Source organism: Schistocerca gregaria, chromosome 7, assembly GCF_023897955.1.
Source record: "Schistocerca gregaria isolate iqSchGreg1 chromosome 7, iqSchGreg1.2, whole genome shotgun sequence".
NCBI classification, from domain to species: domain Eukaryota; kingdom Metazoa; phylum Arthropoda; class Insecta; order Orthoptera; family Acrididae; genus Schistocerca; species Schistocerca gregaria.
Window position 1 is genome coordinate 334,143,143 of NC_064926.1, and position 12,998 is coordinate 334,156,140.

General features: G+C 42.0%; 1 protein-coding gene across 1 annotated transcript in view; it reads left to right on the top strand.

Annotated features, from left to right (window-relative positions):
- The first annotated feature begins 388 nt into the window (after positions 1-388).
- Positions 389-12,998, top strand: part of LOC126282391 (odorant receptor Or2-like) — a 30,597-nt gene continuing 17,987 nt past the window's right edge. Inside the window, exons 1-2 of the mRNA XM_049982048.1 lie at positions 389-1,269; positions 5,847-5,946. Coding sequence (XP_049838005.1) covers positions 389-1,269; positions 5,847-5,946 — 981 coding nt within the window. The remainder of the gene's footprint in view (positions 1,270-5,846; positions 5,947-12,998) is intronic.

Sequence of the window (12,998 nt, forward strand, 5' to 3'; positions counted from 1 at the left end):
TTTCGATGACTCAGTTCATTATCTTGAGGACTTAACTGAACACGACTCCATCAACGGACATTATTTATGATCTGGCTTTCGTAGAATACTGTGACAGAGATATTGTGTCTGCAACCATGAACTACCAACTCAACTGCAGACACAACATTGTTGTTACAGCGTTCTACGGAAGCCAGATCATAAATATTGGCCGTTGATTGGATCGTGCATACTACTGGAGTTCACCCCCCTCAGTGTCAGCTAAGAGCAGAGGAACTGGTTGCTATATAATAAATAGCATGCAAAGGACGGCTGGAGGTGTTTCATTTTACTCCTTTTACGTTTGTGTCTTTTAACCTACTGCGTTAAGAAAGAAAAATGTCTGATTCTCCACAGTTTGCGCAGCGTTATGCCGGCGCTGCTGATGTCTGAACGCAAAACGAAACCGGCGAGCGGTGTCTCGGTGGGCGACGTCCTGCGTCACAACGTGACGCTGCTGATGGTGACGGGCGCCTGGCCGCCAGAGGGCGGTCGCTGGTGGCACTTGCTGTACCCCGCCTACACGGCCACCATATACTTCAGCATGCTCGCCACCATCGCCATGGGGTTCCTCTTCGCGTACCAGTCGTGGGGCGACTGGGACAGCATCATGCTCACGTTCGTCAACACGTTCACTCTGATCGGCGGCGCCGTCAAACTGGCGCACTTCTCCAGCCACGTCGGCGCCTACCGCCGACTCGTCGCCGCACTTCGTGACGTTATCAGCGTGCAGTGGGCGCACTGCGAGCGCCACGACGCCTTGATGGCCATCTTCACCGGCTCGCACCGCAAGGCCCTGTGGCTGACGTGGGCTCCAATGGTGTACCTCAACATCCTGGGGCCTCTCTGGTTCATGATGCCCGTCGTGGCCTGGGCATCGGGCGTTCCTGGCCGGCAGTTCCCCTTCGCCAACGTGCGGGGAGTCGTCAAGACGTATTTCCCGCTGTACATCATCGTCTACTTCATACAGTGCCACTCAGTTTTCTACTGGAACTTTTTAAGCTTCGGTCTGGATATATTCTTCGTCACGTGCATGATATATATAGCTGCACAGCTGCGTATAATCGGAGAGCGACTTTCGACTGTCGGAAGAGGATCAAAAGTCGAGGAAAGTAGAGCTGTGTATAACGAAAAGGCGCGACTGCAAAAATTTGGAACCAAATCGTACAACGCATCAGAGTCTGGCGGAAGGTCCGAAGATATGCACACGGAATTGGTGGACTGTGTCAAGGCTCATCACCACACTCTGAGGCGAGTCACTTATAATTTACATTTTCCTACCAAATATTCTACTAGAAATCTAACAATGCCAAATTCAGTATTTTAATTCTTGATGTAAAACATTTGTTATAGTTAGTCACCATTTTTATTCATGTTACAAAATCCAATTTGGGAAGAATATTAGAATTAGAGAGTGCTAATATAGTGATAGGATATTTTAATACACAGTTAGGCAAATACCAGAAAGGGATTTGAGCAAGTGTTGGGATGTTTTGGATATGGAGGCAGAAATGAAGAAGAGGGAAGACTCCTTGGTTTGTGGCAGAGAAATGGAATGTAAATAACAAACAGTTGCTTTATGAAGAGAGAAAGTCATGTTATCACCTGATACAGTTGGGAGAACCAAAAGTGTAATTGATTATATTCTAGTAGATATGGAATGGGGAGAGAAAGTAAGAAATGTGAAGGTAATTAATTACAAGTCTGAGTGCGGATGGAGACTAGAGATTACTGCTGGCACAGTGGAAAATGAATCAGTTTGTGAAAAATAGAAAACAGAAAAAAGTGATGAGGATACAGGATTGGAAACTGAAGGAGGGTGAAAGTGCTGAGAAGTATAGAGAATTATTCACATAAAAATTTCCAAAAGAAGTTTTCTGCGATGTAGAAAAAGAATGGAGTTCATTCAAAGGCACTTTAGTCGAAGCAGCACAGAAAGTATGTGATAGAACATCTGAAAAGGAAAAAGTAAGGCATACAAGTTGGTTGGATGATACCACAATCAAAACAGTAAAAAGAACAAATGGAGCATGGAAGAAGTGGTGGAAAACTGAAAATGACGAAGACCATAAAAGATTTAAACAGGAAAAATGAAGTGCAAAGAAATACTGGAAACAGCAAAGAAAAAGACATGGGAAGAGTTTACAAAAAACTTGAAGACGATGTGACGAGCAATAAGAAAACGTTGTATAAAATGATGAAAAATAAAAGGAAGGCTTCTGAACTACCAGTAAAGACGGAAACAGAGGATGGTACTATGATTGAAGATCAAGGAAATATAAAAGATCACTGGAAAGAACATTTTAAGAAACTGTTAATCGCTGAGGAGCAGGTACACGAGGAAACAACAACTAATGGAGAAATTGAGAGAAGTTGGGAAGCAGAAATAGGAAAAATTACACGGCAAGGAATGGAAACAGCTGCGAAGAAGATGAATGGGGGGAAAGCCCCAGGGCATGATGAAGTATCAGTGGACATGATGAGAGCAGCAGGTCCAGTGGGAATGAAGTGGCTGTATAGAGTACTATCAAGCGTGTGGAGAAATGGTACAATACCTGACGACTGGAGAACAGGAGACATTGTTCCCATCTTCAAGAGAGGCAATAAAAGACTTTGTAAAAACTACAGAGGAATAACCCTTATGAGTCATACAGCCAATATTTTTGAAAGACCTGTTCTTCACTCAGCACCTTTCTGTCTTTTCACTAATTCGATTTAGTAAGGTGCTGAGTGAAGAACAGCATGGGCTTAGGAAAGGAAGAAGCACGATCGACCTGATATTTTCTATCTGTCAACTGATGGAAAAATAGTTTGGAGTATAACGAAAGGTGATAATGTTTTTTGTAGACATAGAAAAGGCATATGACTCAGTTAACAGTGAAAGACTCTGAGAAGAAATGAAGAAGATAGATATGGAAGATGGATACATTAATGTAATAAAGAAAATGTACAGAAGACACAATTGTAGAATTAGAACACCACTGGGGAACTCTGAATACTTCGAAATAAGACAAGGACTTAAACAAGGAAGTATTCTATCTCCTGCACTTTTTAGTGTTGTGTTTGAGGGTATGAATAGGGCAGTTAAAGATATAGTAAAAGAAAAAGGCAAAAGATTATTTTTTACGGATGGTATGGTAATATGGGGTGATGAAGAGGTAGATATACAGTTAGAATTTGATGCGTGGAAGGAAATAATTAAAAGGTATGGATTAAAGATAAATATATAGAAGAGTGAAGTAGTGGTATTTGGAAGAAACAAAGGGATCAACGGAAATAGTACTTTGAATGGAGAACCCCTCAACACAGTTTTACTTGTTTAGGGAGTGAAATTCTAGTGATGGAAGAATAACCAACGAAATTAATACGGTGTTGCAGAAGGGAGGCAATTTCTACCAAACAATAAAACACCGGATTTGGAACAAGGAAGTTTCACAAAAAGCAAAACTCCTTATGCATAAGAGTTATTACTTCCTTAATGTCACCTATCGAGGAGAAACACGGACAACGACAGAAAGGGACTGGAGCAGATTGCAAGCAGGGAAAATGAAATTTCTCACAGCAGTTAAGGGAAAAACAGGAATGGACAGGGTAAGGAATGTAGATATTAGAAAGGACCTTAAATAAAAAAGTATGAGAGGAGAAATTGAAAGAAAGATGAAGATGGTACGGGCATATTGACAGGATGCATGGGCAGAGACTCCCCAAAATTATGGAAGAACTAAAGATGGATGGAAAAAGACCCAGAGGGCACCCAAGAACATGGTAGAAAACGGGAGTGAGAATATCTGTGGAAAGGAGAGGTGTGACCTGGCAGCAAGTGGAGGAACAAAAGTGGTGGGAGGACCGAGCCACATGGAGAGGACTAGTCAGCACCCAGACCCGGCAGTAGCTGGAACGAGAACCGGATATAGATAGATAGATTAGAATGTTTTACAGGTGAACCTTATTTTATTACCGCTGAAACTATTAATATCGAGGGTGGCTTGTGGCAAATAAAAATTACATTGCACTTACAAAACACTTCTCGATTTGATACACTTACTAACCGTAATAACATTTGCCATTTATTAAATACGTATCAAACATGTGGACGTGGCGATAACTGATTGCAACGTACCACACGGATGCAGAGGAAGGCGAGATAAGTAATTTGATACAGGTCACTACTTGTGGTCTATTAAATTGAAATAGCCTGAAACTGGCCTACAAAGGATACTCAATGCGTGCCGCAAGAATTTTTTAATATTATCTCACCTTCTTACATCTCTGGCTTAGTCGGTCTTAACTGTTTAACTCTCACTTGTTTTACTGGCTAAAATAATCCCAGGATATTAAACATACATTGTTTTTTGCCCACAAATTATAAACTGACTCTGTATGTAAATTTTAACTCGAAATGTTGTTAATATTCACAGCCTGAAGTTAACAATTAAAGCGTTTTGCTTTTTTGGCCTTCTTAGCACGATGTGTTTGTAAAGGTTGTATTTAGATTGAACTTAAACATAATTAGATTTTCCATAGCGTTTACAACAGACCCTTTCCTCTAATTACCATCAAGGGAAATTTAAATCATTATTGTTAACGAAATAAAAAACTTTCAAGAATTGGTCTGACTAAGCTGGAGGTGTAACAGGGTGAAATTCCAAAACTGATGGAGCACTCATCCATTGTCGCTAAGGTGACTTCAGAAGCCAGTTTAATGTTTACGAGCATCGAATTTTTCGTCTAGTCTTCCCCTACGACACTGTAGTGCGTTGAAAATAGTTATTGTATCCACCCCCTGCAAATTAAAGACAGTAAACGCATGTCTTATTACAGCTGTCTCCATTAAAATTTAAAAGTTTCACACAGGGTATCAGTGCACTATGTGGTACATTAATATGTACACACATCAGTGTGTTGCTATTTTTCTCTAACAGTCTTCCTAGATATACGTTACAAACTTTGTGACCTAATGTTTTTTGCATGTTCGCGCCTGGGGCACGAAGTGAATGATTCCTGTCAGTACAGACATAACATTTCAACACATGACATGGTGTCCACGAGAAAATAAACATTAATGGCTCGTTCTTGCCCTCATGTACTTGGAGGTACTACCCAACCTAAAATAAACGCCTCGTTATGATAATTACTAGCCTGCAAATGACGTAAATACTGCTGATGTAATGTTGTTCAGTACACCGTCCTCATTCACCGACAGAAATATCTGCACCTACACCTTTTACACAATGCATGTTCTAATATAAAAAATTTTATTACCTCAGTGAATACTACGGAATTTCCTTGTACAGTAAGACTTGCAATAATCTGGTTATGCGTTTTCTGACCTGGTCAGTCTGGGGGCGATCTGTAGTGTACAGCAACTGAAGAAAACTTCACAAGCCAAGAAAGCTAAAAAAAACATTTTATTGGATGATCGGTTTCGAAAGGGCTATTCTGTCATCACTGGATTTCATGCAGTGTGAAGCGACTTGTAACACTGATGGAAAATATTTCGCAAAAATTCAAAGGCATCATATCCGGTGATGACAGCACAACCCTGTCGAAACTAGCCGTCCAATTAAATGCCTTTTTAGCGATTCTGACTTGTGAAGCTTACTTAGTTACCAATAATTTGGTTCTGAGAGATTTAAAAAGTTCGCTGGGATGGGTCTCGAAACTGGGTCATAAAACAGTGGTTGGACGTTGAATCTTGGCACCTTATACAGTTATAAACAGTGAGGAAGTGTCGTGTTTGTTCTAAGATTATGTTTAAGTGAGTAATACACTCAGATCTGCGCAGAGAGCCAGGTCAACTGTGTGAGCGCTCCTCTTCCTGCCCGCAGCTTCCTGCACGTGCTGCAGGACGTGATGAGCCCCGTCGCGATGGCGCAGTTCGTGTGCAGCGCCACGGCTGCCTGCATCACGCTCTTTCAGGCCACCTTCGTAAGCAGCTGTCGTTTTTTCACAACATATTTCCCTTATTTTAGAGACCATTTTCTGGTAAGATACACTGATCAGCCAGAACTGTATGACCACCTACCCAATAGCTATTATGTCCTTCTTCCACACGGATAACAGCGGCGACGAGTCGTGGCATGGAATCTATGAGGCCTTGGTAGGCCGCTGGAGGGCGTTAGCCGCACATCTGAACACACAAGTCATCTTATTCTCGTTAATTCCGGCGAGGAAGCAATGAGCTCCGACGCCACGTTCAATCACGTCTCAAATGTGTTCGTGGCGTTCAGATCTGACGAATCGGGGAGCCAGCACATCAACTGGAACTCGCCACTGTTTTCCTCGAAATACTACATCACATTCCTCACCTTGTGAAATGGCGCATTATATTGTTGAAAAATGATACTGCCATAGGGAAAACGATCGTTATGAAGTTGTGTACGTGGCCTTAAACTTGTGTAAGATACTTCTTGGCCATCATGGTGCTTTGTGCGAAATCCTCTGTACTCATGAATGCCCGCGTCAATGGTCTCCAGAGCAGAATGGAGCCGCTACCAGCTTCTCTCCATCCCGTCGTACAGAAGTCACGGAGCTGTTCCCCTGTAACAAGATGAATTCGCGGCCTCCCATCAGCATGATGAAGAAGGTCTCGGCTTTTCGCGGATGATGCTGTAGTATACATAAAAGTTGCAGCATTAGAAAATTGTAGAGAAATGCAGGAAGAGCTGCAGCGGATAGCCACTTGATGCAGGGAGTGGCAACTGACCCTTAACACAGACAAATGTAATGTATTGCGAATACATAGAAAGAAGGATCCATTATTGTATGATTATATGATAGCGGAACAAACACTAGTAGCAGTTACTTCTGTAAAATATCTGGGAGTATGCGTGCGGAACAATGATCATATAAAATTAATTGTAGGTAATGTGGGTGCCAGGTTGAGATTCATTAGGAGAGTCCTTCGAAAATGTAGTCCAACAACAAAGGAGGTGGCTTACAAAACACTCGTTCGACCTATACTTGAGTATTGCTCATCAGTGTGGGATCAGTACCAGGTCGGGTTGAGAGAGGACATAGAGAAGATCCCAGGAAGACCGGCGCGTTTCGTCACAGGGTTATTTGGTAAGCGTGATATCGTTACGGAGATGTTTAGCAAACTCAAGTGGCAGACTTTGCAAGAGAGGCGCTCTGCATCGCGGTGTAGCTTGCTGCCCAGGTTTCGAGAGGGTGCGTTTCTGGATGAGGTATCGAATGTATTGCTTCCCCCGACTTACACCTCCCGAGGAGGTCACGAATGTCAAATTAGAGAGATTCGAGCGCCCACGGAGGCTTTCCGGCAGTCGTTCTTCCCGCGAACCACACGCGACTGGAACAGGAAATGGAGGTAATGACAGTGGCACGTAAAGTGCCCTCCGCCACACAACGCTGGGTGGCTTGCGCAGTATAAATGTAGATGTAGATGTAGATGTAGACCATGCATCGCTCTACGACTGCACCCACTTCAAATACCGATGGTCACGTGGCCATTTCAGTCGTAGTTGCCGATGTCGTAGTGTTAAGACTGGCACATACATGGGCCGTCGGTTGCGGAGACACATCATTACGAGTGGTCGGTGCACAATGTGTTCACAACACGCCTTTACTCGGCTCAGTATTAAGGTGTGATGTTAATTTCACCACAGTTCGCCGCCTGCCCTGTTTTATCGGTCTTCCTAGATTACGACGTCGGCATCTGTAATGAGCAGTGGCCACCAAATACTGTGACGTCTGGACGTGGTTTCTCCTTGATTTCGCCACGTATTGAAGACACGCACCACAGCACTCGTTGAATACCCGACAAGTCCTGCAGTTTCCGAAATGTTCGTTCCGAGCCTCCGGACCATCACAATCTGCTGCTGGTCAAACTCACAAGGAGACCGTCCATACTGTAAATCATGGATTTTGATGCGCTTGAAATATGCAACAGAGGTACTTACCCTGAGTACCTGGCTATACGGTATTTTAGCGACGGGCCTGGTTTTTGAGGAAATAGATTTTGAAGTTCATTGCGTACTTTGTATATCCGTATCATTACATACATTCCCAGAAAATCAGCGGTAAATGTTTACGGCTACTACGCTGGCAGTACCTTGTTCGAGTCCTGCTCGTGTTTTTTTTTTTCAAAATCTACCGAATTTTTCAATTTTATTTCAAAGAGTATCAACAAATGGTATAAGGTGTGCGAAATTATAAAGGTGGATTCAGTTATTAATTTTTTCAGATGTTCATTCCGTTTGTGGTTAGCAGTTGGAGTTCCAAATGTTCGCACAATGATCGCTTCTTGTGTTACCTGAAATCGATCTCCGGCCATTATCGCCCCCTCTCCCGTGAATATCGTTAGCCGTAACGGGAACCCCAGCTCCTTGTTGCGGCCAATGAGAATGCGAGTTGCTTTCCTTTACGTTCGCATCTAAGTAAAGCGTCAGTTTCTCGCAAAGCGTCTCTAGTGCCGTGTGTTAGAAAAATTCTGTGAAATTAAAGAACCAAGTGTTTTCGCAGAACTGCAGCCAGAAGAAGATCCACAAGTAGAGCAGTTGAACGAAGAATCAAAAGGCGAAATCACAAATGTCATTAAATAAGCCGAAAATCTACTCCACGAACAGGATTAGAACACGGTACCTGTAGCGCGGTAACCGTGAACCTTTACACACGCTACGCTGACTTTCCCGGAGTATATCAAATGTTACGGGTATAAACAGGGCACAATGAACTTCAAAATCGATTTTCTCAAAAACAAAGGCCCGTGGCTAAAAAACTGGATAGCCAGGCACTCAAGGTAAGTACCTCTACTCCATATTTCAAGCTCACCAAAATCCGTGATTTACAGTTTGGAGGGTTCCCTTGTCAGATGGATCGCACGCCTTCCCTATTATCCACACGGACAACACGCTCATTGTTACTACATGCACCGTGCGTGTGTCTGATTGGAAGTCACTCGTCGCCAAGTGAGGGTGCTGTCGCCTGGACGCGTTATATCGATAGTAGGTCGACGGTCACAATATTCTGGCTGATGACTGTAACTTTTCAATAGACGCAATACGATACTGTAGTTCATATTACATGAGTCAAAGATCACAAACTGCTGGGCCACATTCAGTATGTCTCTCTTATTTCAGGACTCATTTCCTGATTGTAAGTTTCGTTTTCAATAGATATAATAAGTAACAAATTTATAATAAGTTCAAAAACTAATAAGTTTCATACGTTTATTCAACCTGCTGTACAGGACTACGTGTAAAAATTTGATTCGTGTGTTCCAAAAAATAATGCTCGTTTATAAGATACACAAGAACATCACCATAGTGACGAGTAATTTATCCCCTTGAAAATCACCAAGCGGTGTTGTTTAGGAGAATTATCTTTCACAATTTTCCCTCACCACTTGAAATACTCTTACTTATTCGTTAGGGGGACAAGTGTCGCTATGATTAGGCTTTTTATTATTTAGTCTTGACAAAACTGAGTGGCGTAGCGACAGAACGATGCTCATCCTCAGTCACTTAGGCTATCTCTGATGCTCCACACTGTGACAACTCTAAGCAAAGGAATGTGCGCTTATTGAAAATGTGGTGGGAGTGATGCTTTCAGACTTCACGATTTTTCACTGTGTCAGAGACCTAATTGTACTTTTAAGCAGTATTGGTTTAGCAGTACTACTCTTCTAGATATGATTTTTCCTAGAAGCGCATGTACTGTAGGATAGCAGGACAAGCTCTCATGCAATTTGAACTTCTAGCTGTCTGGTACAAGCAACGGCCTCTAGGCATGTTTGTGCTAACAAGAAAAATTTGTAATTCCAGAAAAATGCACGTACCGTAGAATACGTGTTTACTTTTCCTCAACATTTAAATTTTGAGTAACATGTAAACAGCTACATACACTAATAACTATCTGACATCGGCAATCAGCAGAAAAAAGACAAACAGAAAAATGCAACTGAGCAGAGAAGCCTCACATACACCACATTATAGCACAATATACATAGGATGAAAAGCATTATGACACAGGATGTACTTTCGCTGCAGTACAGGCAGTAATGTCAATATTCATTCGCTCATACTGTTCCCAACTGTATCTTCCCGCATTTGTTTCCTATTATAACTACAACCACACGTCTAGAGAGATCTCATGCCTACAAATGACTCTCTCGGGTGCGTCAACGTATGACATCCTTTGAAATGAAGCTTCTGGGCCTACCAATCTTAACCGAACGAAAAATTATGCATAAAATGAAAAACAGCACGTACCGTAGAATACGTGTTTACTTTTCCTCAACATTAAAATTTTGAGTAACATGTAAACAGCTACATCCACTAATAACTATCTGACACCGGCCTCACACAGAGAGCATCCCAGAGTGCCCCTGAGAGCTACAACACCAAGAAGAATCGCTTCTCGGCTTTTGGCAAGATCAATGTGTAGTAATTTTTTTTTTTAGATAAGGAAAAAAGGAAAGGGAAAACTTTATTCAACTATGATAATAAATACGTATATCACCCTGCAAATCAAATCTATTTTGAAACGGGCCTTCAACTTTCACCCAAATATTCCGGAGATAAAATAATCCTTCATTCGGATATCCGGGTGGGGACTACTCAGAATAATATCGTTGTCAGGATTAACAAAACTGGCGTTCTGCGGGTCGTAGGGTGGAATGTTGGATCATTCAGTCGGGTAGGTAGGTTAGAAAATTTGAAAAGGGCAATGGAAAGGTTGGAGTTCGATGTAATAGTAGTCAGTGAAGTTCGATGACATGAGGTACAGGACTCCTGGTCAGATCAGTACACGGCTATAAGTACAAAATCAACTAGGATGATTCAAGTGCAGTTTTAATAACGAATGATAAAATTGGAATTTGAGTAAACTATTATACACAGCAAAGTGAACTCATTATCGTTACGAAGATAAACACTAATCCCACGCCCAGCCCAGTAGTATAAGCTCATAAGCCCACTAGGTTCGCAGATGATGGAGAGGTTAAAGAAGTGTGTGTTGAGATAGAAGAAATTATTCAGATAGTTCGGCAAGATGAAAATTAAATATACGTGGGGACTGGAATTCGACAGTAAGGAAAAGGAAGACAAGGAAAATAGTAGGTAAATATGGTCAGGGGGAAAGGAATGTAAGAAGAAGCGAATCATGGAAGAAGGTTATATGCGCTGAAGAGACCTGGACACAGCGGAAGGTTTCAGACTGATTGCACACTGTATTTAGAAAAGAATATACGATTTTTGAACACAAATATTTATTACACTGTAAGATATACTGGTGTGAAACTTGGGACACATATTTACGAATCTCTCAGATTTAAATTACAGTTGTTTAATATTTGCTCCACCAGAGACACGACCAATACTACGACGATACTCGTATTCGTCCCATACAAGAGTAAGCATGTACATTATCACTGACAGCACGGATCCGGTTATTCTAGGCAAAAACGTTGTCCTCAATAAAAACCACAAGAAGAAGTCACAGGGTGTTAAATCCGATCACTCAGGAGGCCAGCTCAGAAGTTATTCTCGTTCACACTTGGAAAAACCAGTTTTGTAACATAGCAAGATACTGCTGACCATTAACCGTGTTTCCATCAGAGAAGAGTGAGGCGTTAACAGACGAGTGAGATATCGCACAAAACACTTTGACTTCGATTGTATCTCGTACATGTTCCCTGTGTGCATGTGGGTTTTATAGACCCCAATTTCGAACACTGTGTTTGTTTACTTTTCCACTAAGACCGAAAAACGCATCATCACTCATCATAACGCGTTGTGCGAAAGTATTGTCATTGTCAATAGCCTTCTCAAGCTCGCCAGAAAATGCCACACATTTGCGTTAGTCTTCATGACGTAGGGTCTGTACCAGCCGTATTTCCGAAGATTTAGACTCGAAATTATTTCCCTAGAAACCCTAAACTTTAGCGAGGTGGAGCGTACTGTAAACCACTGAGTAACTAGAAACTAAACTCGTCAGCGAAGACATTTCCGTCAAAACTTGAGAAAAATTGAAGGAAATGATATTTCCACTTGCGAATACCGATGTCGGTGATGTAACAGCTTTCAAATCATTCTTATAATTTACAAAGTCAACTAAGGTACTTCTTATGTCTAGAGAGGCAGCAAACGTGTCATCTGCCCGTATTTCACCTGCTAGATGCACACACCACTATCGATAATCTCTCAACTAAATAAGGGCGCGAAATGTGCAGAAGCAGTCTACCAAATAATTTACATGGGAGGGAATAATGGTCCAGTGGAAACGCATGAACATATTGAATTTTCTCAGATTTCCATGCGATCACGAAAGCTGTCCAACACTTCATAAATATTAGTTCGCTATTCGGCCGTCTAGAGGACAACATGGTTAAGTCAGCTACATTCCTGCACCCCAACAGGCCTTTCCTTTTGGAAAGCTCCTGCCATTAGTGGGAAGTGGGAATCATTTCTGGCACGCATCCCCCAGACACAATCGCCCTAGGAAACTGGCCACATATATATTTTATCACTGTTCTTGCAATTAAATATTACGATCCCAGTCTCAATTGAACGACATTCGACAATTAGTGAAGTATCGGAAATAGACCCTGCTGATGGCTTGGCACTGGAAATAGAAATATCTATACAATTCTTATGACTTAACATGCTTTTCCCTTTGCTATCACAGTGTTCCATGTCAAATCCTTACCTTCCTTACGACTGGACATAGTCACATCCTTTGCACTTGTCAGAACACACACACACACTCACACACACACACACACACACACACACACACACACACTTTATAAGCCTGATGCCCATGGCGGACCTATCACTACTAAGTATAATGCTTCGCCAATAACTGATATTATCAGACCAACAGTGCGGTTACACTTCGCCGACGGTGCAACCTCGTAGAAAAATTACCGAATTTAGAAAGTGATTCAGCTAAAGAACGTGGTATGAAACCGGTATTTGTAATGCTCTCATGCTGCCGCTAACTATTTCTCCAGTATTTGT